Source organism: Miniopterus natalensis, chromosome 3 (genome assembly GCF_054644295.1).
Source record: "Miniopterus natalensis isolate mMinNat1 chromosome 3, mMinNat1.hap1, whole genome shotgun sequence".
In the NCBI taxonomy this organism is placed as follows: Eukaryota; Metazoa; Chordata; class Mammalia; order Chiroptera; family Miniopteridae; genus Miniopterus; species Miniopterus natalensis.
In genome coordinates this window covers 91,739,116-91,753,182 of record NC_142083.1, presented here as the reverse complement: position 1 = coordinate 91,753,182, position 14,067 = coordinate 91,739,116, and the positions used below count along the sequence as shown (strand labels likewise).

The 14,067-nt window shown below is 46.8% G+C and overlaps 1 protein-coding gene across 2 annotated transcripts in view; it reads left to right on the top strand.

Annotated features, from left to right (window-relative positions):
* The window catches only part of DNAJA3 (DnaJ heat shock protein family (Hsp40) member A3), a 29,531-nt gene extending 21,135 nt beyond the window's left edge, over nt 1-8,396 (top strand). Inside the window, exons 11-12 of one of the 2 annotated variants that reach the window (XM_087815671.1) lie at nt 6,466-6,581; nt 7,191-8,396. In XM_087815671.1, the coding sequence (XP_087671797.1) occupies nt 6,466-6,569 (104 nt within the window). In that variant the 3' untranslated portion in view covers nt 6,570-6,581; nt 7,191-8,396. The remainder of the gene's footprint in view (nt 1-6,465; nt 6,582-7,190) is intronic. The other variant, XM_087815672.1, reaches the window with a different exon arrangement.
* The last annotated feature ends 5,671 nt before the right edge of the window (nt 8,397-14,067 follow it).

The window sequence follows — 14,067 nt, the reverse complement described above, 5'->3', positions numbered from 1 at the left end:
TTAGATTAGTATATGGTCATTCAGTGCAGGTGATTGGATCAGGGGGTGGATTTCCCAATGAAGTGGAGAGCTTGGTCTTGGATTCCCACTCCCCATCCAACCCAGCAGGGAGGGGTGTCCCAGCAACAGCAGCAGCAGCAGCAGCCTTTGCATGGACTTTGCTGAAATCCTATTGAGTCCAGGAGACCAAGTTCTCTGTGAAAAAGTAGCCACCACAAGTCCTGTCTGTGGCCTAACCAAGCATGGATGAGCTACTTGTTTTAAATGGTTTGGTACATACATATACTTTTCCCTTATTTTCTTGTTATACCCTTGAACAAAAAAGAAGTGGAAATAATGGGAATAGTTATTCCATGTAACTCTCATGTGCACTTCCAGCTTCTCCTTTCTGAATCTTAAATGTTACCACAGTCATGTAGCATGTGAGATTGTTGTGCAGGCAGCTCTCAGCTGTCCTCTTCCTTTCCCCACCCACCTGGAACTTGGGGTCTCTTGAACTGAGCCCTACACAAGGACATGGGCCTTTTTCACTCTATTAGAATCTGGGTATTAGTAGTCACCAGTTGTTGTTTTAAACCCCTTTCTGATAGTTTAAATTGAGAGTTAGTCATATAGTCAGCTTCTTAGTGTCCTCAGAACCCTCATTATTTTCATGGCTCCTTGTCCTGATAGCTAATTTCCTCTTCTCTCATTCAGCCAGGATTTATTGGGAGCTTCCTGTGTGCCTGATACTTTGCTAGTTCTTCCTTTAAAATTTATATTGCCCTGGCCAATGTAGATCAGTGGTTAGAACATTGTCATGGAAGGTCTCGGGTTTGATTCCCAGTCAGAGCACATACCCAGGTTGCAGGTTCTATCCCTGGTTGGGGTACATGTGTGAAGCAACAGATTGATGTTTCTCTCTCACATTGACATTTCCCTTCCTCTCTCTGTAGAATCAATAAAAAACATATCTTTGTATGAGGATTTAAAACAACAATTTTTTTTATTGCCATAGTTTTACTGAGTATAGCTTAACTTCAATATATGCATTGGATGCACTTCCGAAAAGTTGTTTATAAAGTGAAATGCCTATGCCAAACTATATATCTTTTCTATTCCCATTATCATTTCAGAGTTGTATTCCAATGGGAAATTTGGCTCCCAGACATAAATTTTTATTTACTTATTTATTTATTGACTGATTAATTTTAGAGAGAAAGGGAGAAAGAGAGAGAAAGAGAAACATCGATTTGTTGTTCTACTTGTTTATGCATTAATTGGTGGTTGCTTTTTATGTGCCCTGACCCAGGATCAAACCCACTACCTTGGCCTATCAGGACACTGCTCTAATTAACTGAGCTACTTGTTCAGGGCATAAATGCCATTTAAGTATCTTAGAATTGGGTCCCTAGCCTGTTTGGCTCAGTGGTTAGAGTGTTGGCCTGTAGACTGAAGGGTCCCAGGTTTGAGTCCATCCAAGGGCACGTGCCTCAGTTACAGGCTCGATCCCCAGCCCCAGTTGAGGCACGTGCGGGAGGCAACCAGTCGATGTGTCTTTCTCACATCTATGTTTCTCTCACTCTCTCCCTCCCTTCTGCTCTCTCTGAAAAGCAATTAAAAAAAAAAAAAAAAAAGAATCTTAGAATTGGGCCCTGGCCGGTGTGGCTGTTGGTTGGGCGTTGTCCTGTGCACCGAAGGGTTGCTGGTTCAGTTCCTGGTCAGGGCACATGCCCAGGTTGCAGGCTTGATTTCTGGTAGGGGTAGTGTATGAGGCAGCTGGTCAGTGTTACACTCTCACATCAATGTTTCTCTCTTCTCCTTTCCTCTCTTTAAAAAATCAATAAACTATTCTTTTTTAAAAAAATATATCTTTATTGATTTCAGAGAGAGGAAGGGAGAGAGAGAGAGAGAGATAGAAACATCAATGATGAGAGAGTCGTCATTGATCGGTTGCATCCTGCACCCCCCCGACTGGGGATTGAGCCTGCAACCCTGCATGTGCCCTGACTGGGAATCGAACCTCGATCTCCTGGATCCTAGGTCAATGCTCAACAACTGAGCCATGCCTGGCTGGGCCAATAAACTATTCTAAAAAAAGGAATCTTAGAATTGGCTTCAAAGAATGCACTATCAGCCTGCTGCCTGGGTATAGTTAAGCCTCCCTTTACACTGTGAAGAAAGTTACTTTTGCAATCCCCATAGGAAAATATGACAGTACATATAATTCCCATTTCCTGACAACCTCACTAACAGTAAGTCCTGTTTATGTAAGTAGAGCCTCAATCTTTTTTATTTCAAGCATTTAACAAAAGGTATTAACTAAAGTCATACTAGAAGCAGTTGTGTTCAGTTATCAGTGGTTCTTGGGATAAGGCGTACTTTTTGCAGTAGTCTCAAAGTACTGTACATATGAGTTAAGAGAGTCATTAGAGACCCAGGAGAGTCATTGTAGATACAGATTGATTCCTGAGTGTCTTTGCTTTAATTATGGGAAAGAGTACCTGGAAGGCATTTGAAATAGACACAATTATGTAGAAATTGACCTAAAGTTTTTGGTGGGTTTAGTATCCTTTGTTTATTTTTGTTCCCTCATGCGGCTGCTGAAAACCTTTAATGGCTGACCCTAGCTTCTTTCCCAGTCTGAACAAAGACTATAGTCTGCTTAGGGACTCTTTAGTGCTTAAGCAGAAAGACACAGGGTATTGGGGCACTCTGAGATTACTGCATGACTTTTTGAGTTACTGACATAGTATGGCTCAGTTTGTTTCTGGATCATCATTAATTCTTCTGACAACATACACTTAGCTATAGAAACCTGTCCCTGAGTTCATCATTTGGGAATTCCACTTGCTGTTTCGCTTCTCTCATATGGCTGACAGTGTTGACCATAGACCCCCTTTAAACAGGGCAGAGGCAAGAGAAGGTGAGGGAAAAGACATGTTAGCAGAATGAGAGGCACTCTGCTGGCTCAACCTGTGTGTATAGATGGCTCAGGGAGTCAGTTCTCCCTGTGGGGTGAGTCCAGTCCTCAGAAGTCAGATCCTGGAGTACTGTTTGCCTCTGTTTCTTCAAACAGATGTTCCTTTAGCATTTTCTGTGTGCTAAGAAGTGACACATAGAGAGGCAGGATCTCTGCCCTCATCCACCTACAGTATAATAGGGGAAGACAGAACAAGCATTGAATCCCCAAATAAATGCTAGACCTTTCTTGTAACACTAGGAGTTTGACACAAAAAGGTGGTACAGGTTCACAGAATAAATGTTATCTGGTTAATCTTCCCTTGGCATCACCGTGTAAACAGCCATCAGACAGTTCTGACTTGGAATCCCTGCCTGTAGTAACTACAGTGTTTCATCTTTGAACCCCTAGCACCTTGCATAGCACCTGGCCCAAGGCTGGTTAGTGGTAAATATTGGCTGAATAGTTTTGAATTAATTTTCCTAACCGTCAGCTGGGAAACACTCTGAGGGAGAGAGAGAAACATAACCCTTCTCAGGAAAATCAGGTTGTGGTCTGATAGAGGAGTCCTTTGGTGTCGGGTTTGACCTCTGTCTATGGTAGGCTGAGCAGCCCCACCTTCTGAAAGTGCAAACTAGAAATGCCTATTTGGCTGGGATGGACTTCCACCATGGGGCATTTCCTATTCTAAAGTGCAAAAATCGTGTACCAGCTTTATTAAAAGCAGCTTTGGAAGTACAACACTGTATTTGTATCTTGTAATGAGACCAGAAGGCACCTGAGTACCCAGGGCATCCTATAAGGACATGTCGCTCCTCCTACCCCAGGCTAGTCTTCAGAGAAATCAGGACCGAGAGAGAGAGAAGAGCCGTGTATTTATAGACTGTCAACTGTGTGCAGAGGCTCACACTTTATTCCTAATGTTTGGGTTAGAATTCTAAGTTAAGTGCTTATATCCTTTTGATGTCCTGGCCAGTAAATACTTCTGAAGGAACCCATACCATACCTCTTTTAGCCAGATTTAAAATAGAAAGAGGTAAGAGTGTGTTCCTGGCAGTACGGAATGAGGAGCATGACTAGGTGCATTTCTGTTTTTTGTTGTGAATAATTAACCAGCTAACCCGGTGGGTGCTTATTCTGTCTCTCCCAGATTGGCCACTATGGCTCAAATACTTCCGTGGCCATGGGGCATAACTACTTCGTACCATTCCTTGAGGTGATGAGGACAGCAGAGTTGGGGGAGGAGGTGTCAGCAGTCACTGAATGTTTTTGTGCCCCGTTGGGACTAGTAGGTGAGAGCTTGGGTTCTGATGTCAGAAGATTCATGACCCAGCTCTGCCATTGTTAGCAGTGAAACCTAGGCAAATTACTTCACCTCTCAGAGCCTCAGTTTCCTCATCTGTAAATTGGGGAAAATAGTAGCACCTACTTCATAGGGTTCCACATGATTAAATGAGATCACATTTAAAGCATTTGGCACGGTATGTGGCACATGTTAAAAGCTCCCTCAGTGGTAAATCTGCTGTGACACATGCAAACTCTCATATACTCACACACACAAACACATGAAGATTTGCTATCTCCTTATTGAGGGGATAATGAAATCCAATACTTTTGCTCTCCCTTGTTGTAGGAGGTTCAGGAGTAATGGGAAATTTCTGATTCATGGATCCTTTTGAGAATCCTTTTTGTTAAGTCTTTATGTAAGAAAAGGGGATATAAGCCCGACTAGCATTGCTCAATGGTTGAGCGTTGACCTATGAACCAGGAGGTCACGGTTCAATTCCTGGTCAGGGCACATGCCCAGGCTGCAGGCTTGATTCCCAGTAGGGGGCGTGCCGGAGGCAGCCAATTAATGACTCATCATTGATGTTTCTATCCCTGTCCTTTCCTCTCTCTGAAATAAATAAAAACATATTTAAAAAAAAAAAAAAGAGGCCCTAGCCGGTTTGGCACAGTGGTTAGAGCATCGGCCCACAGACTAAAGGGCCCCAGGTTTGATTTTGGCCATGTGCACGTACCTTGGTTGTAGGCTTGATCCCCGGCCCTGGTCAGGGTGTGTGCTGGAGGCAACCAGTCGATGTGTTTCTCTCACTTTGATGTTTCTCTTTCTCTCCCCTTTCCACTCACTCTGAAAAGCAGTGGGAAAAATATCCTTGGGTGAGGATTGAAAAAGAAAAAGACAATATGAAAGACTGAGGGAGGGTACACATGGCAGTGGGCACCTCTCACAGGGGCTTCCTCTGCCAATTGTGCAGTGCCTAGGTCCTCAGCTGGGGGCCCTGGGAATCAGGGTCACCCTGCTGCTTTGGCTTTGGTGATTGCTCAGACTTCTGTTAGTACATCCTTGTTCAGGGCCACCGCTGTCTCTCTGAGGACATTCCTGAGCTGTGAGAGCATGCCAATCCAGAGGACTGCCAACGGGGCTGGACCTAGGACAATCTTGCCCACCTCTGCTGGGGGGCCTGTTGCCTTGGGCTTCTCATTGAGGAAAGTGTCTTAGTCTGTGATCTTGGGGACCATGACTGTTTTTTCTTCTCCTGTGCACTGTGCTTGGCATACATCTAGCATGTTAAAAATGTGCCCTACAGTTAAAAATGTTTAGTACAGGTCTGTAATCTAACTCATAACAAAAGTTTGCCCTCCCTGCCTAGTGGTTGGTAGATCTTTAAAATGATGCATTTGTACAGCAGAGTTACTCTCGTTAGTCTCAGTCTGGCCCCTAAAGAAACAGGGAACAGCCTCCCTTTTTCTGGAGCATTTATGGTTATATGTGCCCAAATGGGGAGATCTGCCCAGTGACATACAGAGTCCTCCACTGCTGTTGTTACAGATAAGAAGTGCATATGTCCTGGAATTCTGAGAGGCAATGAGTCCTTCCCTGAGTATCCCAAAGATGTGTGCATGTGTGGAGTGTGGAAGCTGGTCGGTTGGTCTTGGCATTGTTCTTCACTTTCTTAGAGCCAACTGCATGGTGGTTAAGAGCCTGGGCTTTGGAGTCCCAACTGCTTGGGTTTGAACTTAGTTCACCCTCCCATTTACTCTGTGATCTAGGGCAAACCACCTGACCTCTCTGTGACTCATTTCTTTGTGTGTGTGTGTGTGTGTGTGTGTGCATCTGAAATTTACCTATAAGGTTATCCTAGGGATTAAATGAGCTAATGTTGAAGCTTTGTGGCCTGGCCAGGAAGGCATCTGGCACTGGGCTATATTTTTGTCACAGTTGTTAAGATGGAGACAGCTGGTGATTGTCTGGCTGTTTATTATTTCCCTCTTGCGGGCCAGTGACTCGGGGAGCAGTTGGGATCCACTGAAGTACTGAGTGGCCTGTTTGCTTCAGTCATCTGAAAAGGCAAGGCAGCCTTGGCTAACCTGGGAGCTGTCCCCTCTCCTCTCAGGGTGGTGCTTGGTGGTTCCCTGATTGTGGAGCTCTTGGGTAACCAGGTGGGGGTAGGTGGGGCCTGGGGTGGGACGCCTGGAGGTGTACGCCCTTGACCCCAGTTTTTTCTGCTGTTTGTGCCCAGGTGGCAGCACCATGGATAGCTCCGCAGGAGGCAAGGCTAGGCCTGAGGCTGGGGAGGACAAGGAGGGATTCCTTTCCAAACTTAAGAAAATGTTTACCTCCTGATACCCAGCCGAGGTAGGAAAACCCTTGAGGTTTCTCTCCTTTGTTTCCCTCTCTGAACTAATCCCTGTTTTCCCTTACTTTAACCAATTTCATGTTCCACTGCCCCGGAGTTCGAAGAGGTACTAGTTTCAGGCGTAGTGTATCTGGCTCCCCTTGGAGCCGAGCCTCTTGACCCGTGCAGACACCCGCATTAGGTAACATGGCAGAGTCAATGGAAATGCAGGGCTGAACCAGACCATGGGGAGAGGCTTCACTAGGGGCTGCCTTCCCAGCCCTCCCCACACCACCTCCCAGAGCGCTGCATCCCACAGTGGTGGTAATCATGTTGCCCACAGTCACAGAGGGTGAGTCATAGTGGAGCCAGGCTTAGAACTCAGATCTTCCCAACTCCCTGCCTGTTTCATAGCGCCTGTCCTGCCTGTGGATGTAGGGCTATGCAACCTCCAGGGGCTGCCAGGAGTTGTGCTTGGAAACTGAGTTCTCGGAACTGACTTTTTACTTGTGCGGGTTCCTAGCGGCTGGGGCTGCTGGCATAGCTCCTTCCCAGGGATGATAGAGGCTCACCCACAGGAGTGTTCTGTGCAATGCCAGTAAACTGTAACCATTTGTGTCTTGGCTCAGGAAAACGGTCCACTGGAAACTAGGTGGGGAGCAGTGGCTTCTCCTCGTGGCCAGGGCACCTTGGAGACAGGAGGATTCCAGAACAGCAGCATCGTGCCCTGCCTGCAGAGGCCCTCTGGACCGCCTTGGCAACAGCAAAATCATGTGACAACACACCTCTCCACAGAATGGTCATGGAGGACAGCCCCTGGGCAGTAAGGCGTGGCACGCCTAAGGGCTGGTAGTAGTTCTTGTTCCATGGGTGTAACTCAGCCTCTTCTGGCCCAGACAGAGTAAGACATCTGGACACTTCTTGAAGAGCCAAAACTCTAATTTGGAATCAAATGTGGTGGAAATCTTAGTAAAGAATTAAAGGCCATGCTTACAGCTTAAAAATGAAGCCTGAAGCTGCACCAAGTTGTGAAGTGATTAATTTCCCTCTCATCAAACCTCCAGGAGGTTCTGGAATGAGTCTTTCCTGACAGATTGTCTTTTCCAGGAACTTGCAGCCTGCAAGCCCCCCCATGTTGTCCACCCCTTAGTAGAGGTGTCATTGCTCTTCTTGGAGTTTAATTTCCAAGGGTACCAAGCAGCTGGAACATGGGGGCCTTGCGGCCTGGGGAGGTACACACAAAGAGGGTCCCTGGAGATGCTACTCCTGATGTGGGCTGTGATCTTTGTCAGAACTGATAGTCCTCCCTCCCACCCCACCGGGGTGGCCTCTTGTCCATGACTGTTGAGTTCTGTTGTTTGAAGCCAGGTGTGAGTGGACGCCTGCCCTTCTGCTGGACCACAGCCTGGCTAATGGCCTCCTTATCCCAGAGCCTTACCCCTACTGCCTGCTACAGCTTGGTTCTCACCACTTAAACTGGTGACACCTGTTTTCAGAAGTGTTTTAAATTATTTAATGCTAAGAATCATTGTCTTTTCCTATATAATGTTTGTTCATAAAAGGAAAGCACAGTCTAAGCAGTTGAAGGCTCTCCACCATCCAGCCAGAGCAAAATAGTTTCCCCAACCTCAGCTTCTAGGATGTGTAGATTCCATGTTTCCAGATCCTCCTGTGTGGTAAGACAGGCTAATGGAGGACACTTCTGAGTAGTTTCCTTTTTGTTTTCCTACATGATTTACTAAAATAAAGCAACTATTAGTATCTGATCTACGAATGTAAAATGATTCTGTATCAATGTAAAAGATTATCTACTGCAAAAAGATATTTAATACCTACATTGTGGTCACTTCTTCTTTGAAAGAGTTCAAGGAGCTTTCTGCAGGTAGCTTAGCAGGGGCCTATATGGTGTTCATCTGCAGATCAGGCTGCCCCACTTTTCTGCTGGCCTTCCTGGAGCCGGCTGCAGAGGTGGCTGACCTTGTCCACAGAGTCATGCCTGCCTAAGAGCACACTCAGGCTGATGGATGGGTAGTGCTTTGACAAGCGCCAGTGCTGTCAAGCCCAGATCCCAGAGCTTGCCATGGGACAACGTACTGATTTGAATGAATGTTCTAGAATTTGGTGCGTGGCTTCTTTTTTGGGAGCCCGTGCCATGACACATGTGCAGTGTACCCTCCTACATCACTGTCTCCCTTGCTAGATTTATTTTTCCCTCCATTATATTCGGAGGAATATTAACATATTTTTTTGTGTTAAAATTTTTGCTCATTGTAGTTTGTCTAGTCTGAGCTCCCAGTGGAGACTGTCTCTCAAAAGACCCAATGCTGGTACAGCTGGAAGGGCCCCCGGTTCTGAGCTGAGCAGCTTGAGGTGTGAGTACACTTGCTGGGTTGGGTGAAGAGGATGGGAAAGATCTGATGGGCAAGAAAGGGGCTCAGCAGTGACCTCCTGCCAGTTTCAGATACTTGTCCTTCATTCAGCAGATGTTTATTGAGTGCCTGCTGTGGCCCCCTCAGGATCCTAGACCCAGGCACAGCAGCAGGAAGCTAGGCGGAGCATCTCCTGACAGCTTAGTTTTTCTTCTGGAGAAGTCAGCCGAGTCCCACTCATGTCCTGTCTTTTGAAAAGTAGAAGTCTAAAGGAAGACTTGGGAAGAGAAAAGTGAGCTTTCTTGCTAGCAACACCATTACTGCAGCACTGAGGGTCCTTCCCGCAGATGTTGGAAGGTGGCATTGCAAACCTAGTGTGAAGTCCCACTCAAGGCTTGGACTGGGCTTATTCCCACAGTTGGCTCCTGAGGCATTTGTCACCAGACAACTTCGCAGCCTGAGTTGGGCCGGAGCGTGAGATGAGGCATTTAAATATACAACAAAAGTATCTCTAGGCCCGGATTGAGAGGAGGGGAGAGGGAGACGGATGCTAAGATGGAGCATTTGCTGAAATATTAGGGGGTTAGATGCAGGAAGGCACCGCCACATGGGGATGAGGCAGACTTGGGCACTGAACCTTGTCTCCATCCCCACCTGCAGGCCTTTGTTCTGATTTGTTTTCCCACTTGAACCATCCTCAGGCCTGTGGGTTCTGGTGGAGTTGAGTGCAGCATTACTTCCCTGTCATGAAAACCCCCCTCAATTACAAGAATCCCTCTTGTCCCACAAGCCTCTAGGCTGCTCCTACATCCAGGGACTGTCCTTTACTCTGTTCTGTAGTATTGGAGCCCATCACTGAATACCGAGTTCCATCAGTAGTCATGGCTTTAGCAGAAGGCATGTAGCACTCTTGTTAATAAACACTGTGAAGCCTGAACTTTATATCTTTTAACCAGTTTTGCTTATTTGGCATGATCCTTGTGAAAGGTCACACATGGGCCAGTCAAGGATCTTTACATAAAGAAAGAAAGTGGGGCCTGTCTGGTGTGGCTCACTGGTTAGAGCGTCAGCCTGGGCACCTGGGTTGCAGGTTCAATCCCCAACCCGGGTCAGGGTGCATGTGCATGTGGGAGGCAACCAATGAGTCTTTTACATATATGTTTCTCTCTCCCTCTCTCTCTCTCTGTCTCTTTCTCCTCCCCTTCCTCCTTTTCCTTCCACTCTCTCTAAAAATCAATGGAAAAATATCCTCCAATGAGGATTAATTAAAAAAAGAAACAAAGTGGGCCCTGACCTGCAGCTTCAGTGCCCGGGAGACAGTAGGCAGTGGTGGAGACTGTGGCTGCCCTGTTTAAAGGGGACAGCCACTCTTCGGCTCTGCCCAAGGCAGGGCAGGGGACTATGCAGGAATTCAGACCCAGTGCTGCAGTATTTCATAGTACTTCCCAAGAGAAGCTGGGCATCCAGGTTTTTAAAAAAAACATATTTTTATTGATTTCAGAGAGGGAGGGAGAGGAAGAGAGAGATAGAAACATAAGTGGTGAGAGAGAATCATTGATCAGCTGCCTCTTGCACGCCCACCACTGGAGATAAAGCCCGCAACCCAGGCATGTGCCCTGACGGAATCGAACTGTGATCTCCTGGATCCTAGGTCAGTGCTCAACCGCCGAGCCACGCCAGCCAGGCCCAGGGTTTTTTTAATAGATTTTTTAAAAATTGAATTTTAGAGGAAGGAGGGGGGGAGAGAGAGAAACATTGATCAGTTGCCTCTTGTACATACCACGCCCCTGAACAGGGACCAAACCTGAAACCCGGGTATTTGACCTGATCAGGAGTTAAACCTGCCCTTTTTTGGTGTATGGGGCGATGCTCCAATAAACTGAGCCACCTGGCCAGGGTGGCATCTGGATTTTTTATGTGGAAAGTTACCTCATTTTTTTTTTAATCCTCCCCAAGGATATTTTTTTCCACTGCTTTTCAGAGAGAGTGGAAGGGGCAGAGAGAGAGAGAGAAACATCAATGTGAGACACATCAATTGGTTGCCTCCTGCACACAGCCTGTGCAACCGAGGTACGTGCCCTTGGCCGGAATGGAACCCTGGGACCCTTCAGTCTGTGGGCTGACGCTCTAGCCACTGAGCCAAACCGGCTAGGTTGAGAGTTACCTCATGTTAAAGTTTAATGGGTACAGCCCTAGCTAGTTTGGCTCAGTGGTTACAGTGTCAGCCCTAAGGCTGAAGGGTCCCGGGTTCGATTCCAGCTAATGGCAAGTACCTGGGTTACAGGCTCAATCCCTGCCCCAGTTGGGATGGGTGCAGGAACCAACCAATCAATGTCTCTCTCTCACATCGATGTTTCTCCCTTCCACTTTCTCTGAAAAGGAATGGAAAAAATATCCTTGGGTGAGAGGATTAAATAGATAAATAAAAGATTGTTTAAGTAAGTGAATAAAGAAGTTTAATGGGTACAGAGTTTCAGTATGGGATGGTGAGAAAGTTCTGGAGATGGATGATGGTGATGGTTGTACAAGAAATGTACTTAATGCCATTGAGCTGTATACTTAAGAATGACTAAAATAACCCTGGCTGGTGTGGCTTAGTTGGTTGGGCCCATCCCGTGCACCAAAAGGTTGCTGGTTTGATTCCTAGTCAGGGCACATACCCAGATTGTGGGCTAAATCCCTGGTAGAGGCCATGCAGGAGGCAGCCAATTGATGTTCCCATCTCACATAGATGTTTCTCCCTCTCTCTTTCTGTCTCAAAATCAATAAAAATATTTTTTAAATGGCTAAAATAGTAAGTTTTATGTTATGTATATTTTACCATAGCTAACAAAATAGAAAATAAATGATGTCAACCAGTGTATTTCAGGGACCAAATTTCAGAAGACAAAGCACACATAGTCTTCCTGATTAGGATTTGTGCTGGGAACACCTCAGCTAATAGGACAACGTGGTGGCACTGGGATCCATCCCCTCCATGTGGCATGACCCCCCTGTGCTTTCTTACTGTAGTGATTTGAAGTTGGGCAGGACCACTTGGGCCAGGAAGGGCACCTGATTTCAACATCCAGGGTGGGCAAAGGGTCTTCCTTTCCAGCCGCATTTGGTTATTATCAAGAGACAAGGTAATCAGATGGACACAAATGTCTTTTACAGGTCAAATGGTTTAAAATACTAGGATTTTTGTTTTTTAATAGACTTTATACCCACGGCCCCACAGGCATACACACCGCCTCCCCCCATTATCAACAGAGTGGTATAATTGATATAACTGTTGAATCTATGTTGATACATTATAATCGCCCAGGACCATGGTTTACATGAGGTTCACTCTTGGTGGTGTACATTTTGTGGCTTTAGACAAGTGTATAAATGACACGAATCTACCACTGTTATGTCACACAGAGTAGTTTCATTGCCTAGGATTTGGGTTTTGTGTGCGGTGTGGATAGCACACGGGAATCCAGAATTATGCGTGGTTCTGTTCACTTCACTGGATTTGGGACATGTGCTGTTCACACCTCAGTCAGCTGCTTTGGCCACACCTGGGATGGGGGCTGGTGGGTGCCTGCTATTAGAGGGACAGAAACAAGCTGAAGGGCACTAGAGGCTCGGAGGGGTTTTGACTGCATGTGTTATGAGGGAGGTGATTGGGGGTGTCAGACAGTCCTTGCACAAGTGCCCTCACGGTGCCCTCACAACCCAGCCAGGCAGCACCAGATGAGCAAATAGAGCAGAGGGCCTCGGCAGTGCACCCAGGTCCTGCCGCTTGTAGTTGAGGAGTGCCTGGAGTCTGATGTCAGCTCACCAAAGTTTGGTTGTTTCACTCTAAACCGGAGCACAGCGGCTCTTCCCAGGCTCTGTACTGATGCCTGCCACTCCAGGATCTCAGCACAATGAGTTACAGCCTCCAACAGGTGAGTTTCCCACCCAGAGGCGTGGGGAACTTGGGCATCATATAGGGCTGGACACAAATAACCTCTCACGCTCTTTTGCTGGCCCAGGTGGCTTGGAATCCCAGGCTATTGTAGTCTTTTCCCTTCTACCCTGCCTCAGAGGCTCACTGTCCTCCCCTCAGACCTCAGAGGCTTTCCCTATCCCTATTGAAGTGGGCTCCTCCACTTGTTATACTTGTTCTCAACTTGTAATTATTCATTGCATATTTGTATCTGGTTCTCCTAATAATCTCAAAGCAGGGAGCGTAATTTTTTTTTTATATATATATCTTTATTGATTTCAGCGAGAGGAAGAGAGAGGAAGAGAAAGAGTTGAAACATCAATGATGAGAGAGGGTCATTGATCAGCTGCCTCCTGCACGCCCCTCACTGGGGACTGAGCCCGCAACCTGGGCATGGGCATGTGCCCTGACCAGGAATCGAACCTCGATCTCCTGGATCCCAGGCCGACGCTCAACAGCTGAGCCACACCTGGCTAGGCAGGTGCATAACTTTTTTAGTTAACACTGTATTTAATAAGTTGTCAAAGAAATGCTTTTTAAATTAATAAACAGATGGGATGAATTTGGTAGAACTGCCACCCCTTTCCATGAGTCTGCCGATACGAAGGGTAGTCAAAAGGGCCGTGATGGAAGTTACACAGATCCACAGAAGATTAGCCTGCCATGGAACCTTGGGCCATTGAACTTGGGTGAGTGGCCTGTATCCTCTGGACCTTGGCTCCTTTTCTCTCAAGTGAGAGGTTGAACCACCTCTCACTTGAAAGTTGAACCACCCCGCCATCAAAATGCCTGGTGGATGTTACAAACAAGGCAGGGTTGTTACTTTTGTTGTTGCTGCTGTTAATCCTCACCCGAGGATATTTTTTCCATTGATTTTGAGAGAGAGTGGAAGGGGCGGGGGCGGGGGGGCAGGCAGACAGAAACATTGATGTGAGAGATGCACATTGCTTGGCTGCCTCATACACACACCCCAACCAGGGCGAGGGATTGAACCTGCAACCCAGGTACATGCCCTTGACTGGGAATCGAACCCTCAACCCTTTGTTACACGGGGCCAGTGCTCTGAGCCACACTGACCAGAGCAGGGTTATTACTTCTTGGTTTTTTCACTCTTAGCCTTTGCTGCAAGCAGCATCACCTTTTCTCAGCAGTGTCTGATTATGGTGACCTATGGCCACA